The sequence below is a fragment of the Cynocephalus volans genome, chromosome 9 (genome assembly GCF_027409185.1).
Source record: "Cynocephalus volans isolate mCynVol1 chromosome 9, mCynVol1.pri, whole genome shotgun sequence".
Lineage (NCBI taxonomy): Eukaryota > Metazoa > Chordata > Mammalia > Dermoptera > Cynocephalidae > Cynocephalus > Cynocephalus volans.
Genome location: NC_084468.1, coordinates 60,462,861 through 60,479,019, shown reverse-complemented (window position 1 = coordinate 60,479,019; position 16,159 = coordinate 60,462,861). Strand labels below are relative to the sequence as shown.

The 16,159-nt window shown below is 38.2% G+C and overlaps 1 protein-coding gene across 1 annotated transcript; it reads left to right on the top strand.

The window, feature by feature from the left end:
• The first annotated feature begins 1,234 nt into the window (after positions 1-1,234).
• On the top strand, positions 1,235-14,795 carry GRSF1 (G-rich RNA sequence binding factor 1). The gene is made up of 10 exons (XM_063108193.1): positions 1,235-1,695; positions 3,953-4,109; positions 5,445-5,600; positions 6,016-6,159; positions 6,811-6,946; positions 9,234-9,418; positions 10,172-10,293; positions 11,463-11,598; positions 12,196-12,271; positions 13,421-14,795. The coding sequence occupies exons 1-9, from the start codon at positions 1,342-1,344 to the stop codon at positions 12,243-12,245; spliced, it is 1,440 nt and encodes a 479-aa protein (XP_062964263.1). The 5' UTR covers positions 1,235-1,341; the 3' UTR covers positions 12,246-12,271; positions 13,421-14,795.
• The last annotated feature ends 1,364 nt before the right edge of the window (positions 14,796-16,159 follow it).

The following is a 16,159-nucleotide window of genomic DNA, read 5'->3' as shown; positions in this document are numbered from 1 at the left end:
TGACCCATTTTCCTTCTTGAAAGGGAAGTTTAAGAAAAAACCAAAAAATAAAACAAACACTCTAGGATTCCTAAATCTTGCAGAATAGGAAATCCCCTTCTCCTTCCTACTCCAGGTTCATAGAGCCAACCCAATCAGATTTTTTCCTGATTTTTAGGTGGGGAAAGGGTTTTCTGGGAAATAATGAATTTTCCTTACCTAAAAGTAGTCCAGGGTAAACCCGGCAAACCTTAAACTCAATAACCTTAAATATCTCAAAAACAGCTTACTAAAATGTCTGTTTTTTTTTTTTCTTTTAAGTCCTTATCAATCTAAGATGAATATTTAAAGGGTGATTGACACAATCACTCTTTGCTTTAAAATATTCCAGCAAAGAAAATAATGTTTAGGGGCGGCGGTAGGTATATATGAAACAATATTGAAAACTGTTAAGAATTTCTGAAGTTCTGTAAGTTTATTATACCGTTCTATGTTTAAGATTTTTTTACAATAAAAAATTTATTTATTTATTTTTTTGAAGATGACCGGTAAGGGGATCTTAACCCTTGACTTGGTGTTGTCAGCACCACCCTCTCTCAAGTGAGCCATGGGACGGCCCTCAATGAAAAACTTTTTAAAACATTGGCTTTTTCTCTTTTTTATTCTAAGAACTCCCTTTTGCCTATTTATTTCGACAGGTCTTGGCCACAGGAGGAAGAAAATCTCTTTTTTTGGCAAATCTCTGCGTGTCCACTTGTGAACACAAAGTCTCATCAGGGAAGGCTTTATCCTTCTTATAGACATTATCAGCATATAGTATTTATTTTATATTATTTTTTATATTCATTCATTGCGGTACATACATTTCATTTCAAAACAAAGAAAGGTGCCTTTCCGCACATATCTCAAGCTTGGGGGTACCAAACCTCCGTTGTGATCCCAACGTATCTCTATGACTACGGGATCACAATTCCTTCCAGACACGGCTCTTCTGCCCCTCACGTTATGCGTTTCGGGGGCAAGTGTGGGGGGGCGGCAGACCTGCGCTCCAGGGCTCCGCCCTACCTACAGCATAAAGGTCCTCGCCTTGTCCTCTTCGGGCTTCGGTTTCCACCGAGTGAAAGAGCAGCGGGGACGTCGTACCCAGGTCCCGGAGCCGCCTCCCCTCCCCGCAACGACCCGCGGGCAGCCCCGCCCCGAGGGCGGAGCGGCGCGCTCTCCTCCGCCTCCTTTCGACTCACTGCTGCCCCCGGTGCCGGCGGCGCAAGTGCTCTGCTCCCCTCCCTGGCCCTGGATTCTACTTCCCCTCCGCTCGCGCTGCAGTCGCAGCCGCCACCAGGCCCCGTGCCACCTCTGGAGTCCATGGCCGGGACGCGCTGGGTACTCGGGGCACTGCTCCGGGGCTGCGGCTGCAACTGCAGCAGCTGCCGGCGCACCGGTGCCGCCTGCCTGCCCTTCTATTCTGCCGCTGGCTCCTTCCCGTCGGGCATCTCGGGCCGCCGCCGCCTACTGCTGCTGCTCGGGGCCGCCGCGGCCGCTGCCTCCCAGACTCGGGGCCTCCAGATCGGACCTACTTCTGCCGGGAGGCTGGCGGGCCCTCCTCCTGCGGCCACCTCCGCCGCGGCGGCGGCCGCCGCCTCCTACTCGGCCCTGCGCGCCCCGCTTTTGCAGCAGTCGCTGGCGGCGGCCGCGGGCCCGGCGCGGGGTTACAGCCAGGTACGTGTGCGCCGCGAGGGGCCGCGCGAGGGACCCCTGCCCGGCCGCGCGCACACTCCTCCGCGCCTTCCGCTTGTGCCTCGTGGGCGCGCCTGGCGATCCGCGGCACGCGCCGCACACCCGGCCCCGGGCCGGCGTGGTCCTCCTGTTGGGCCCCGGAACAAGGGACGCTCCACTGGGCCTCGGATTTTCTCCCTGTTTTGTTCGCCCCTCGAGTCTCTGGGCGGTTGGGCAGTGTAAGTGTGGCTGGGGTGAATGTTGAGGCCTTGTTTTCCGCTGGGCCCATGGTAGGTTTTGTGAGGCTGCCGACGCCGCCACCCCGTATCCATCGCTGTGTGCCCGCTGGTTGAGAAGTTGGGAGGCCGGCCTCGCGGAGGGTTGGGAGTTCCGTGCAGCCATAGCACTAGGCCGGGGCGCCCGACTCGGCGCGTCACCGTCTGCCGCCTTTACAAAGGTTCACGCACACAGTTGCGTGGGCCGGCTGTGGGAAGGAGCCTCGTCCCCAGCGCGCTCCTACCTCGGTGCCCGGGGAAAGGCGGCCTGCCCCAGTTTACTGAAGGTCACCTTTGCAACTCCACTACCTCTGACAGAAGGTGCTCTAGGACTGTGGGTCGCCATCGGCTGGGAGGACAGTTTGGAGACTGATATTGGTGGAAGGGGCGGAGGAGAGGGGGCGTTGAGGATTGAGGCCCTAGTTTGGAGTCGAGGAGTGAATCTGGTGTTCATCCCCCGCCCCCTTAAAAAAAAGCCAGTATGTACTTTAAGAACTCAGATTGCAAATATTTTGTGCCTTGCATATTTGAAGCTTTCTGTTGTCCTTGTTACGCGGTATATGGAAAGGGTGTGCACACTTTGTGACTACCCAGCTCCTGATGCCTTGGGTCATATTTATCTTAATTCAATTTGTGCTTCTTGAACTTATGGAAACCGGGAGGCTGATTAGGATGGCTGCTGTCTGCCAGTGGCTGAGCTAATTGATTTGAATCCTGGCCCAATACTTTTTGCTGTCCTTTTTTGTAAAAGCCTGTGATGCTTATGGAATTCTGGGAAAATGGGGAAAATTGCCTTTTAAAAAGACTCAACTATGTCTAATAAGCCTCGCAAAAAAGCCGGCTTCTCTCTCGATTATTTTTTTCTGTGAAATGAACTGCAGTGATATAATCTGTTGAGCATCTGTGTTAGACACAGTTAACATTTATCATTGCCTCCTTAAAATTTGACCTAAGTCTTCATGAAAACGATGGGTGGTACAAAGAGGTATCTCTGTCCTTAGCCCAGTACAGTGCAAGTCTTAAAGCCTGAGTTGTCTTCCCAGGTTATGGTCTCAGTGCTTGTTGGATTTTTATTAAATTCCGGCTTTTGCTTAGTCTTATAAAATAGAGTCCTTTAGGGATGTCTCAGGCTCCTGTTTCCTCACAGTGCTGCTGTTACCTTTTACAGTCTTTTCTCTTACTCAGTTGGTCTGACATACCAGCTGATAGATTAATCTTTCCAAGGCATCTTGCTGTTTTATTGATTTACCCACCCTCAGTTTCTTTTATTTTACTTCCTTTTGCCTGCCAAGTGAGGGACACACATTGAGTCCAACACTCAAGGCCTTCTGGTATATGGTACCAAGTTCCTTTAGCTAGCTTAGTTTGTTTGGCTCTTAATTGTACCCTACAATTTCGACAAGTGGGATTAATTGCTGTTTTTCAAATGGGCCTTTGTTCATACTGCTTCTTCTCCTTACCTCTCAAACTGGGATGCCCCATCTTTTATATCAATTCTATTCTTCCTCCAAAGCCCATCTCATATTACATCCTGATCTGTTAGTGCTCGGTTTGGAATGCCTGTAGTATTTTGTATCTTAATTATAGCACTTAAAACATCTTGCTTGTATGCTTGTCTTATTCTAGATGGGAAGCTTTTTGAGATGAGAGTGTGATATTACACTTACACTGTGTGTAAGGGACACTCAAATATTTTGAAGGGACCCTTCTTGTACTGTCTTAAACACTATTATTAGGTATAATTTTGGGTTGGTGAATTTAAAAATAAACCCTGAGTAAAATTTATGTCCTGCCAAACCATTAAGATATACTTACTGCTTTATGATGTACAATTTAAGTCAAAACAGGATGAGTTGGATTTGTGAAGTTAACCCCTTGCCTCTGAAATAATATTAACATCCAGAGTTTTAATTTGTAGAAATAAACATTTTCTAAATAGGTTGTTAAAGAAGTATTTTGACATTTTTTAAAATTTCCTTTGGAAGGAGTCCAAAACTACCTACCTGGAAGACCTTCCACCACTCCCTGAGTATGAATTGGCCCCGTCCAAGTTAGGAGAGGAAGTGGATGATGTTTATCTCATTCGAGCTCAAGGATTGCCTTGGTCGTGTACTGTGGAAGATGTGCTTAACTTTTTCTCAGGTATGTTTTATGTATGTTTTAAATATGTAATTTTGAGTAAAAGGTAGCTACACAAAATTTAAGTCGGGCTAAGCTGTAGACATCTTTGGTTGGAATTGTCTCATTTTGCAGGTTATGTATTCGTACCAAGTGATACCATGTGCACCATTTCTGGTAAATACGAGATTTAAAGACACTTTGAATGCAACAAAAGTATTTAATGTTAAAACTGCATGTTATGAATCTAGTTTTCTCTGATGATTTAATATATACAAATCAAAAAGTAAGACCTCTTAGTGGAAGTATGGGATTAATGTAATCCCATACTCTTTATGTAATCCATATGTTTATAATACAAGATCACTTATTATCAAGTGATTAGGTTCTCTTAATAACATGTTTGGAAGGTTTACCAATCTGTAGTTAGCCTTTTAGTTTCTTTTTCTGGGGTGGGGGACGGGGGGGCCGCTGGCTGGTACATGGTTTGAACCTGGGACCTTGGCGTTATCAGCACCACATTCTAACCAACTGAGCTAACTGGTCAGCCTGTTTTTGTTTCTGACTGTGATTTTTAATATTTCTCCTAAAAGGCTTTTAGAAGATGCCACCTTAACTTGTTGTAAAAGGATGTAACTGAATGTATTAACTACCTTAAAGTGCATAGCATTGTGTGGGTCAAGTATTTTATAAAGCTACTTGCGATTTATGTCTTCAGCTTACTCCCATTATAAGAAGTATGAAGTACAGGGATGTCTTTCCTCTTGGTAATGAAAAGGGGGAAAAGTTAAATTTTAGTAGCAATTATTCTTTGTCTTTTTCGTGACCGGAACTCAGCCAGTGAGTGCACCTCTCAGCCAGTGAGTGCACCGGCCATTCCTATATAGGATCCGAACCCACGGCGGGAGTGTCGCCACGTTCCCAGCGCCGCACTCTCCCGAGTGCACCACAGGCTCGGCCCGCAGTTATTCTTAAAGGAAATATTTTAGAGCCCTTTGGATATGAGTTTAAATGAAGACACTTTGTATAAACCTAACCACATTTTAATTCTTAAGTGATTTAAAACTGATAGTAGAAACATTGGAATGGACATAGTGCATTTTGTGTTGAGTCTACCCTGATTTATCATTCAGTGCTAAGGAGATCATGAGTTTATGTGCTAGGATTTGCTTATCTTTTCTACTTGGAACATTTTAGAGACTATTACCTTGTTAGCATGCAGTGGTTGGTGTTTGTGAAAGGAATATGACAGGCATTTTGGTTCTTGCTTTGTTGTTGGAAAATTGAATTCTGGCAACTTGTATAATTGAGCTAAAAGTTTGATTTTGTTTTTAATTTATTTTACTCATATACTTTTAGACTGCAGAATCCGCAATGCTGGGAATGGAATACATTTCCTCTTAAATAGAGATGGGAAACGAAGGGGTGATGCCTTAATTGAAATGGAGTCAGAGCAGGATGTGCAAAAAGCCTTAGAGAAGCACCGCATGTACATGGGTCAGCGTTATGTGGAAGGTATGTAAAGTCGGATTCTGGCTTTTTGGGATAATTGCATAGGTTTTATACTTCTCGAGGCAGTTTTCCTTTGATCCTTAACAATAATGATGTAGTTAGATATTATGAATGTATTATTTTACAGCTTGTGAAAATGAAGCATAGAGAGATAATCTTGTCTCTTATGTATAAAATGAGTATGTTGACCAAGTTTATCTTACAAATTGTGAGGATTAAATGAGTTACGACTGGCCCATAGTAAGTATTCAATAAATGTCATTTGTTATTTTCTTGAGAGAAATGCATAAGGATTAAAACTCTTAGTTTTGAATTCTTGGATAACACACCAAGTAATGATGTATTTGATTTTTTTTTTTAATTGGCTTCTTCCTTTGTTACGTAAATTTTGCATCCCTTTTGTGCTTTTTCTTTGTAGTTTATGAGATAAACAATGAAGATGTGGATGCCTTAATGAAGAGCCTACAGGTCAAATCTTCACCTGTGGTAAATGATGGCGTGGTTCGTTTGAGAGGACTTCCTTATAGTTGCAATGAGAAAGACATTATAGACTTCTTTGCAGGTGCTTTGCAGTTATATCATGTTTGGGGCCTCATATCTTTTCTCCCCCATTTTTACCTCGTTATCTCCTATACATTAGATGAGCCTTTTCCTAGGTAACAGCATGCACTTAAATTAGATTATTGAGGGGAGAGCTCTTCACTCGAATTTCCAGTATTAATAGATTTTGTAAGAGTTTTGATCTATCAGGCAGATCTTTGGGGAATGTCATATTTCAAAATAATTTTACAAGGATTTGCTTTACTGTTGAAAAAAAAATCTCATAATAGTGTCCATATTTGCCTAAGACAGTAATAATTTTTGTGATATAAACACATTATCTAATTCCTAGGTGTAAAATATGCACTGTTAGTAGTGATGTTATTCTAAATCTCTGTGTCTCCTAATATAATTAATGGCAAAGAAGTGGGGTGAGGAGAGTTGTGTGTTTTATGTGGTCTGCATGGACCCTAAACATTCTGGAACTACGGGTATGTAGGTGTTATTAACTTTTGGCTGCATGATAATTTTCTTCCCATTCAGCACGTATCCAGTTTTGGGACTGGTGAGACAGCATAAAAATTTTACTAATGTGTGAGTGAAATGTGTTAATTCTGAGGATTAGAAAGTGCTGCTATTAGCACTAATTCGTATTAATTTATTGGTGTGCTAGGACTGAATATAGTAGACATTACTTTTGTGATGGACTATCGAGGGAGAAGAAAAACAGGGGAAGCCTATGTGCAGTTTGAAGAACCAGAAATGGCCAACCAAGCCCTCTTGAAACACAGGGAAGAAATTGGTAACCGGTGAGTAAAGCAGATACTAATGATGCAGAAGCATCACACATCAAGTCGTTTTGATGAATGTTGTGTAATATGACTGTTAAATTATCCAAATAGAGAAGTAGAGAGAATAGTGTGATGAGCTGTCAAGTACCCATCACTTGGATACACAAATCATTAACATTTGTTATATTTGTTTCATCTGTTTTTTCAGTATGCATCTTTAAAAAAAGACATTTTCCTACATAATCACAATATTACTACATCTAACAAAATTAACAATAATTTATTATCTAATAACAGTCCATAATAACATTTTCCCAATAATACTAGAAATATCTTTGTACAGTTCATTTGTTTGAACCAGAATCCAAACAAGGTCCACACATTGCATTTGACTGTTACATTTCGAATTCTCTTAAAGTAGAGCCAATCCCTTTCTTTATTTTTTTATTCCCTCCCCCTTTTTAAATGCTGTTGACTTGAGGAAATTGGGTCAGTTGTCGTGTATGGTGTCTCATGTTCACATTATATCAGGATACACATAATGATGAGTGGGTTTATTTTATTTTATTTCAACATTAATTTTGGAGGTACAGTCAAAAATTTTTAAAAAGTTTTTAATGTTAAGTCACTTATTTTGTTGCTTTCTGGCCTTTTTTCTTAGCTCCTTTGGAGTTTTTTTTTTTTTTTTTAATCAATCATTCCACAGCCAGTGTATTTCAGGATGTACTTAAAAAATTTGTTCAAATATCTTTTTTAAGAAGTGGTGCTCAGCTATTATGGAAAACAGCATGGAGGTTTCTCAAACAACTACAGATAGAGCAATCCCGTTAACTGGTATCTTTCCAAAGGAATGAAAATCATCATGTTGAAGGGATACTTTCATTCCCATGTTCATTGAAGCTCTATTTACAGTAGTCAGAATATGGAACCCACCTAAGTGTCCATCCGTGGACAACTGGATAAAGAAAATGTGATATATATACACAGTGGAATATTACTCAGCCATAAAGAAGAATGAAATTCTTCCATTTGCAGCAACATGGTTGAGTCAGGAGAAAATTATGTTAAGTGAAATAAGCCAGACCAACAGAAATACCGCATGTTCTTACTCATAACTGGCTGTTAGGAAGGAAGGGAGGGAGGGAAGGAAAAGGAGAAGGAGGAAAGAAAGAAAGAAGGAAAGAAAGAAAAGACCACAACAATACATTGAGCTTTCAGAAGAAGAGAACCAACCTAAGGATACTAGAGATGGGGGGAGTTAGGAAGGGGGTTTGGAAAGTGAAAGGTTGGGAAAAGAGCATAAAGAAATATCACAATTTGAAAGAATAAATATGCTAATAATAAAAAATTTTTTAAAAAAATTGTGATATGCGTATGTCCTCACTCATAAGTGAGAGCAAAGAAAGACCACAATAAAATGTTGAACTTTCAGAAGGAGAGAACTGACATATAAGTTATTACGGGTGGGAGAGGGGGAGAGGGAGGAGGGTTAAGGAGTAATTGGGTAAGGGACATGAAGAGTTATTACAATTTGTAATGATGAACATGCTGATAATATTGATTTGATTATCACATACTGTACACAAATACTTTGTCAACTCTACCTCATAAATATGTATAATCAAAAGTAAACTTTTTAGAAAACAAAACAACAAAAAGAAGTGCTCATCTCATCTTTATAGATCTGAACATACAAATAATTTTTACAACTCACTTTTAATAATAGTTTGGAAAAGCAACATTGAGAAAAAGAAAACTGGTTTCAGAAGCTTAGATTTAGTAGGTAGTCCCACTGCCTCTATGATAACAGGTCAGGTTGACATTTAGTTCTTGAATTCTCATTAGTCTCTTAGCAATGTTATGGGGAAGTTAGCTCTTCTTATGATGTGTTATCTTATATAGATATGATTAATTTTCACAGAATTGAATTGGAAGGCTTCAAGAGATTGCTAATCAACTGTAAAATAAATAAATAAACCTTACCAGATTCTTATCTACACACACAATTCACTTTAGCATAGTTATTCTCATGAAGAAAAACAGGGTAGAAAATACTGTTAAAATGTGTATGAAGAAAACTGTTATCTTGGGGCGGAAAGATTAAATCAGTGACCTACTCTGACAAGAGTACTTTTTCGTGGGCAATATCTATGTCCGTTATTACTTTGCCCCTACCTGTTATCTTTGGACACATTATTTACAATAAGCTATTGTAGATATAATATATACGTATTTATTTTAAATGAGTTCAGTGTAAAGTTACTTTGCATCATTTGTGCCTGTTCACTTTTGCTTATCGATATAGATATATAGAGATATTTCCAAGCAGAAGGAATGAAGTTAGAACACATGTTGGCTCTCATAAGATAAAGAAAATGACATCTTCTCCTACTGCTAAGTATATAACTGAGCCAGAAATGGTCTTTGAAGAACATGAAGTAAATGAGGATATTCGACCCATGACAGCTTTTGAAAGTGAGAAGGAAATAGGTAAGGTCCTGCCTCTTCTTTAGACTCATTGGGTCTAATATGGTTTTTGTTAAAAAGATTTTTTCATGACCATGTTGTATGAAATTGTAAGATTGTAAGACAAGGGAATTGAGTTAAAGATTTAATATGTCTTGAGTGTGGTAGGTACTTTGAATATATGCAGAAGAGCTTAATTATTTTGTTAGGTTTTTAATTTAATCATTTTGTAGACTATATCAAAAGTAAAAATGTAATAAAAGGAAGTAAAATGTCAACATTTAAACTAAGGGGAAAGACTAAGGGGAAAGATTTCAGTAAAGAGTAGGAATGTTGACTAAAGTAGGGATTTTTGTTTGTCTCTGGACTTAATTATTTCTTTGATTCCTAATTCCTAAGCAACATTTGGAATCTTTGAAGTTTAAATACTTTTTTAACTAGTGCCCTGGGATGATGATGATTATTTTTTTGTTCCCTGTAACCCAGAAAGTTTCTCTTGCTTTCACAGTTTAATTCATAATCATTTAACTTTCTCTTTAATGTTACAAAAAGATAAGTCTTTAATCTAGTAATGGTTTGAGGTACTAAATGTTTATGGGTGTTCAGGTGATATTTGTTAAGTGGCAGAAATTTCAGATCATTTTGGTTTCTGTAGGCCTTCATTACTGGTTCAAGAGGAATTAAGGATTTTGACATAAAGTTCAAACTTAATTATAATCTGTTAATAACTTTTGAAGCTTTTATGTTTTTGACAGTGCTTTTTGTTCCACCTTTCAGAATTGCCTAAGGAGATGCCAGAAAAACTTCCAGAAGCTGTTGATTTTGGAACTACGCCTTCACTCCATTTTGTCCACATGAGGGGATTGCCTTTCCAAGCCAATGCCCAAGACATTATAAATGTGTGTGGCAGTAAGATATCTAATCTCAGTCGGTTTGAACAAAAGTTCTAAAGTTGAACTTGTATTAATTTGGGGAATGTAGAGAAATAAACAGTATTTCTGGACTATCTTTGAACAGTAAGATGGCATCTCTCTGGTTGCAGAGGCTTGTTTCACTTTCAGTAGCTGAAAAGTGTGGCTTTTTATTACATTTTAAAGTCAAAAAGGATAAGAGGATTTTATAGATTCAAAATAGTATGGTGTAGGTTTAGTATTCAAAGTAAGAAAGTTTGGTTTTAGAATGAATTTGTTAAATCCGTTCATTTTTTTAGTTTAGGAAACAGACTCAGAGGCAGTTGGTCACAGAGCTGTTATATACTAGACAAGAATCTAGTACTTCTAAATGCCTAGAGTTTTCATGAGACACTGTGTAGCTTTCTTGCAACAGCTTCCCTAATTTTTGAGAAAATGAATTTAAAATATGTTTTCATTTTATAACAGATACTATATGAAATGAAAAAAACCAAGAAACAAATCCTTTATTGATTTCATGACCTTGAGAACATATGGCTAAGGTAGATCCAAACCTATAGTCTTCAGTTGATAATGGTCTCAGAGATGTCATGATTCTTTCAAAAGCCTAAAAGGAATCATATCTTTACTCAGATGACAGTTGCACATTCTCATTAAAGCATTATGTTCTGTTGCTTTTGTTTGGGATGAAAACCACTTGGTGTGGTAGCTCTGTTTATGCAATGCTAATAGGAATTTGATTATCAAGTACATGTCTGGCTTAAAAATAGGAAAAATGAATTACTAAGAAATGAAGTATATTTGATGGACGTTCTTTAGAAACAGGGAAGGATGTGTATAGGAGGAATAATAAAAGTGGTCCTGGCTGGTTTTAAAAAACTGTTTGGGAACCATTTATATAGTGATTGTATTTGTAGTTTTTGGTTCTTTGAGAACAGATATTTGAAGTGTAACCTTGAGTTCTAAGAAAATTTAGGAAAGCCAGAAGAGATGGTAGATGTGTACTAACTTTATTGCTTAAACAGGAGATTTCCTAAAAACAAATTTATCAGGTGTATGAATCAAAGTTTGAAAGAAATGCAGAGCCACCATCAGAATTCTAGAAGTTGGCCCTAGTTCCATTATGTTCCTTTTGGCTGCCTTTGTTTGTTGTTTAGTTTTTTGCTCCACTGAAGCCTGTTAGAATCACCATGGAATACAGTTCCAGTGGGAAAGCTACTGGCGAAGCTGATGTGCACTTCGATACCCATGAGGATGCTGTTGCAGCTATGCTCAAGGATCGGTCCCATGTTCGTAAGTACTGCCCATGGTTTTCATTGTCAGTGTCGGGATCTGAACCCTTGGCCTTGGTGTGTTACAAGGCTGTATTCTAACGAACAGCTAAAGTCCAGCCCTCATTGTTTTTGATGCTTGTCTTTGCTTATAGATGCCTTTCTCTGTTTGGGGATTGGCCTAGAATTTTTCCATGGAAAAATTGTATTCTTTTGATACTACTAAGTTAAATGTAAAGGATAAAACACTGTATTATAAAAGAACAGCATTTATTTGTCTACTACTTTACTTCGTATTTCTATCCAGAGTTAGTAGGCTTTTTTTGTTCGTCTGTCTTTTGATTTTGTTTTTGTTTTTAATTAGAAATAGGAAGAGCAAAGGGTTCAAGTTGCTGTCTGAATTATGAGAAAAATGGCTCCCAATATTTTTTCTGCCTTTTCAACTTTTAATTTTTTTATTTAAAAAAATTTTTTGGCAGCTGGTCAGTGTGGGGATCTCCAAGCCCTTAACCTTGATGTTATTAGAACCACACTCTAACCAAGTGAGCTAACAGGCCAGCCCTAATGCCTTTTCAACTTTTTAAAACTAATCTTTAAAAAAAATTTTTTTAATTCTCAGACCATAGATATATTGAACTGTTCCTGAATTCATGTCCAAAAGGAAAATAAGATTTCCAGAGACTCCAGATAATAAGGTAAATTTAAGAGGTACAACTGTAGAAATTATTTTCAATTGATAAATTAATAATCATCAACCTACTAATTTGTAATATGGTAGAAACTATTCTCTTTAATAAAGAGCAAACTAATCATTATAACTGAAACATCAATGTAAGAAATGAAACTTCTCCTGGGAAATAGAAATCATTGTCCCCATGTAGAATCTTTATGCATAATTTCCATCACTCATCATGCTATGTGCCTAAAAATAGGTTTATAGCTACCTTTAGTGTATATAAATTGTAATACATTGAAAATGTGCTTTGCATTAGCCTTTCTTCCCACTAAGATTTAAACACATTTCCTTAGTTCTAAGATGTTTTTAAGATGTTTAAAATGATACATTCAAAACTAGGGTTTATGGGCCGGGCCCGTGGCGCACTTGGTAGGGTGCTGCGCTGGGAGCGCGGTGACGCTCCCGCCGCGGGTTCGGATCCTATATAGGACTGACCGGTGCACTCACTGGCTGAGTGCCGGTCACGAAAACGACAAAAAAAAAACAAAAAAAAAAACAAAAAAAAAAACTAGGGTTTATCATGGATATGCACAGTTAATGTGCACACTATTTCCTTTTCTTAAAATGATGTTATGAAATGGTTTTTTTGTCTTAAGAAGTACATGGTTTTATAGTGTTAACTTACCTCTGACAAATTTGCTAAATATGTCTTGATATCCCTTTCCCTGACTAAATTTGTAGTGTCATTTTTTTCTCCATAAAGTATTATAATATATTGTAATCATTTTTCGACTGGTAGTGGTGCATTCTTTTGAGATACTTAACCAATGATTTCTTTAAAACACATGGGGCATTCTATTACTATAGGTGTCATAGGCTATTTTTGGATATAAAGTTTCTACAACCCCATGATGTTAAATATTTATATTAGCTAAGGTCTGTGTAAAATATATTCTGTGCTTAGTTCTGAAAATCTACCATCTTCATACCAGTCTGCAAACACTAATGCCTAACTAATTTTCCGCACCTTAACTGATTTGTCAGATAACTTGCACTAAACCAGAAAGAAAAAAATGTTGAGTTTGTAATTTTAAATGGTATGGGAACATTTGTGATTCTTTTTCATTTTGAGTAAACGTGCAACATTTTTGTTTTGTCTTATTTTCAGGATGAAGCAAGAAGCATTTCATTTGCACATCTTTCTTGGACATCAGATATTAAAGTTCCAGTTTATTAGCAGCAACTGCTAGAGAAAGGATTTTGGGGTTTGGGGTTCATTGCTTCTGAGAAAAATTTCGTAGAGGACTGAAAGAGAGAAGATTGAGTTTGGGATTATGAAATAAACCACAAATTAAAATTTTTGTTTAAACTGTCCAGGATCTGATTTAAAAATCTGGTCTTCATTTTATATGATTAAACAGTTTGTTTTCATAGAGGATATTACCCATTATAAAGAGTACATATTTTTACTTAGCACTGTTCTTTAAAATCTTTCTCCCATTTAAAAAAAAAATCTGTTCAAGGTTTTGTTTTTTGCCTGTGAATTGAGAGCTCTGATTTAAAACTTCTCATGGAGTAAAATAATGATTTATTTTAACCAAATACTCACCAAAGCAAAGAAAGGTTTCAGACCTTTGAACCAATATGATTTGGCAGAGTAGTTTCAATTTTAGCTGTATTTGATTACTTAGATAGGATTAGGAATTTTAAAAAGGAAAGTCAAAACAGAAATGAATAACACAGGTTAGTGCGTGTAAATGACAACAGTTTGGCAGTTCTGTGTCTTTAGAAATGTTTTGACTTTTTAAGCCTTGTGTTAAAGGCTTAAAACATTTAACATTGGTGCCTGTCTACTTAAGGAGAATTCTAGTCTCAACTTAAAAGTTGTCTGAACCCTCCCCGCTCTTTTTTTGGTGTTGGGTAAACTTTAAGGGTGTTTGTTAGTCTCAAAACTGTGAAGTGACATGTCAAAACAGTCCAGACTGGTAAGGACATTAATGGCTTCACTTGAATTTAAACCAGCTCTAGTTAGATAGGAAAAAATCTGTCTCCTCATTTGCTTTTTCACTGGGGTAGCACATCCCATATTTTAGAACAAGTAGGGGTGTCTTGCTTAAATAAAAAAAATAGTAGCATTTAATGTGTAATTGTGTGAAGGGTTTATGGATAAAGCTGTACTTCTGTCACATTGTGGCAGTATCTCCTGCTTTAATATTAAAAAGCTTATTATTTAAATATTGGACAAAATGGCTGGCTTCAAAATGTAGTCATTAATAAACTAACTTTATGTAAACCTGTGTAGGAGAATCAAAGTCCTGTATACTTTCTTTGCCTTGTTCCTGTTCTCAGGGTGACGGCTGCCACCAGGAGATATAATTCTAGTTCTTAAAACTGAATTTGCCCAGATTCCTGAGAAGTGATATCTGGAAGAGAGACAGAGTCTTCTCACTTAATATATAACCATCTTTGATTGCCAGCTGTGATACAAAATCACTGTACTGTAAGTAGTCAATAAATGAAGGCTTGTTTCAGGCTGAAGATTACCCAAGAGTATTTATTATGGGTGTGTGTGAGTCAACTGCATTGCATATATTTTTTATTATATCGAGTCCTGGTATATTAATATAAGAAGAAAGTTAATTTTCAGTTGTGTGTGTGCTTTTTTAATCATCCTATAAACATTTGATCAACTAGCTTAACATCCACAGTAGTACTACTTACATGGAAATGTGCATTCATATATGGTTGAATGTACCAAGTTATGAGAGCTGGTGTCTAAAGTTGTATGGTCTGTTAGAATGTGATTTTTTCCCTCTCCCTTTAGCAGTTGGTATCTAATTTGCTGTGGAAAAGATCTGTAGCGGATTGGGATTGGGATTGGGGTTGGTGAGGAATTAATACATTTGCAATTACTTTATTTTGAGCTAATGAATTTCATTTGCACATCTCTGGGAAAAGAATGAGCAAAAGCATTAAAATGCTATGTGATGGATAAGTTTCAAGGAACGTGTCTTCTTGCTACACTAGAGGCTGAGTTATCAGTATAAAAGATGGCCGTCATTGGGACGTCATCTTATGAATTCGAATACTCCACTCACTTTAATTTTTGTTCATAATTTAGGCTAGTAAATGAGTGAGTGCTGATAAGGTGAAAGTAGTTACTGGGAGAGGAAGAGAAGCACATAATGGAATAAAATCTTTTGTTTCTGTCCATTCAGAAGACATTACTATTTCCCAACATTTGATAAAACTGGGTTGTGCATCACCATTTGTATTGAAGAAAGCAATAATAGTGAATTTCCCTCTTGTATTTACGTTCCTTATGTCTCCATAATCTTCTTTGTGGTAAAGCTATCAGAAACAATAGTGGGATTGGGGAATTCAGCCAGGGTGCTTGCTCTGCTTTGCCTTAGCTACTTCTCAAGGAACTGCAGGGTAGAACTCTGAAAAGTAGTATGTAAAATACCAAGGAGAAAACTGCTGAAGATTGTGACCTGATCTCATATACTCAGTGATACCAGAGAATGAAGCAGAACCAGAGTGTTCGTCCCTTTATGCCTGGGTGACTGAAGCTTCTGCCACATGGGAATGGAGACGAAATCTGCTCTGGGGTGCAAGGCTCTGAATTCTTCTCACTACTTCTGCACTGTGGGGAAGAAGTAGCATGAGGAAGCTACTTCTCATGTAGGTGACATTGTGTGCAATGACCTTGCTCATTAGTCAGCATGCCCTATTAGTATCCTCTGTCCTAAACAGTCCTTATTAGATTCTCATTTGGAGGTTTATTTTTCTCTGAGTTATATCCTGTTCATCTTATAATTTAAAACACTCCGTTGTTCTGAGAATTTCTCCTAAATTGTGTGAAGGGATTCACATTCAATTGGTAGGACCTGTATTATTGGGTAGG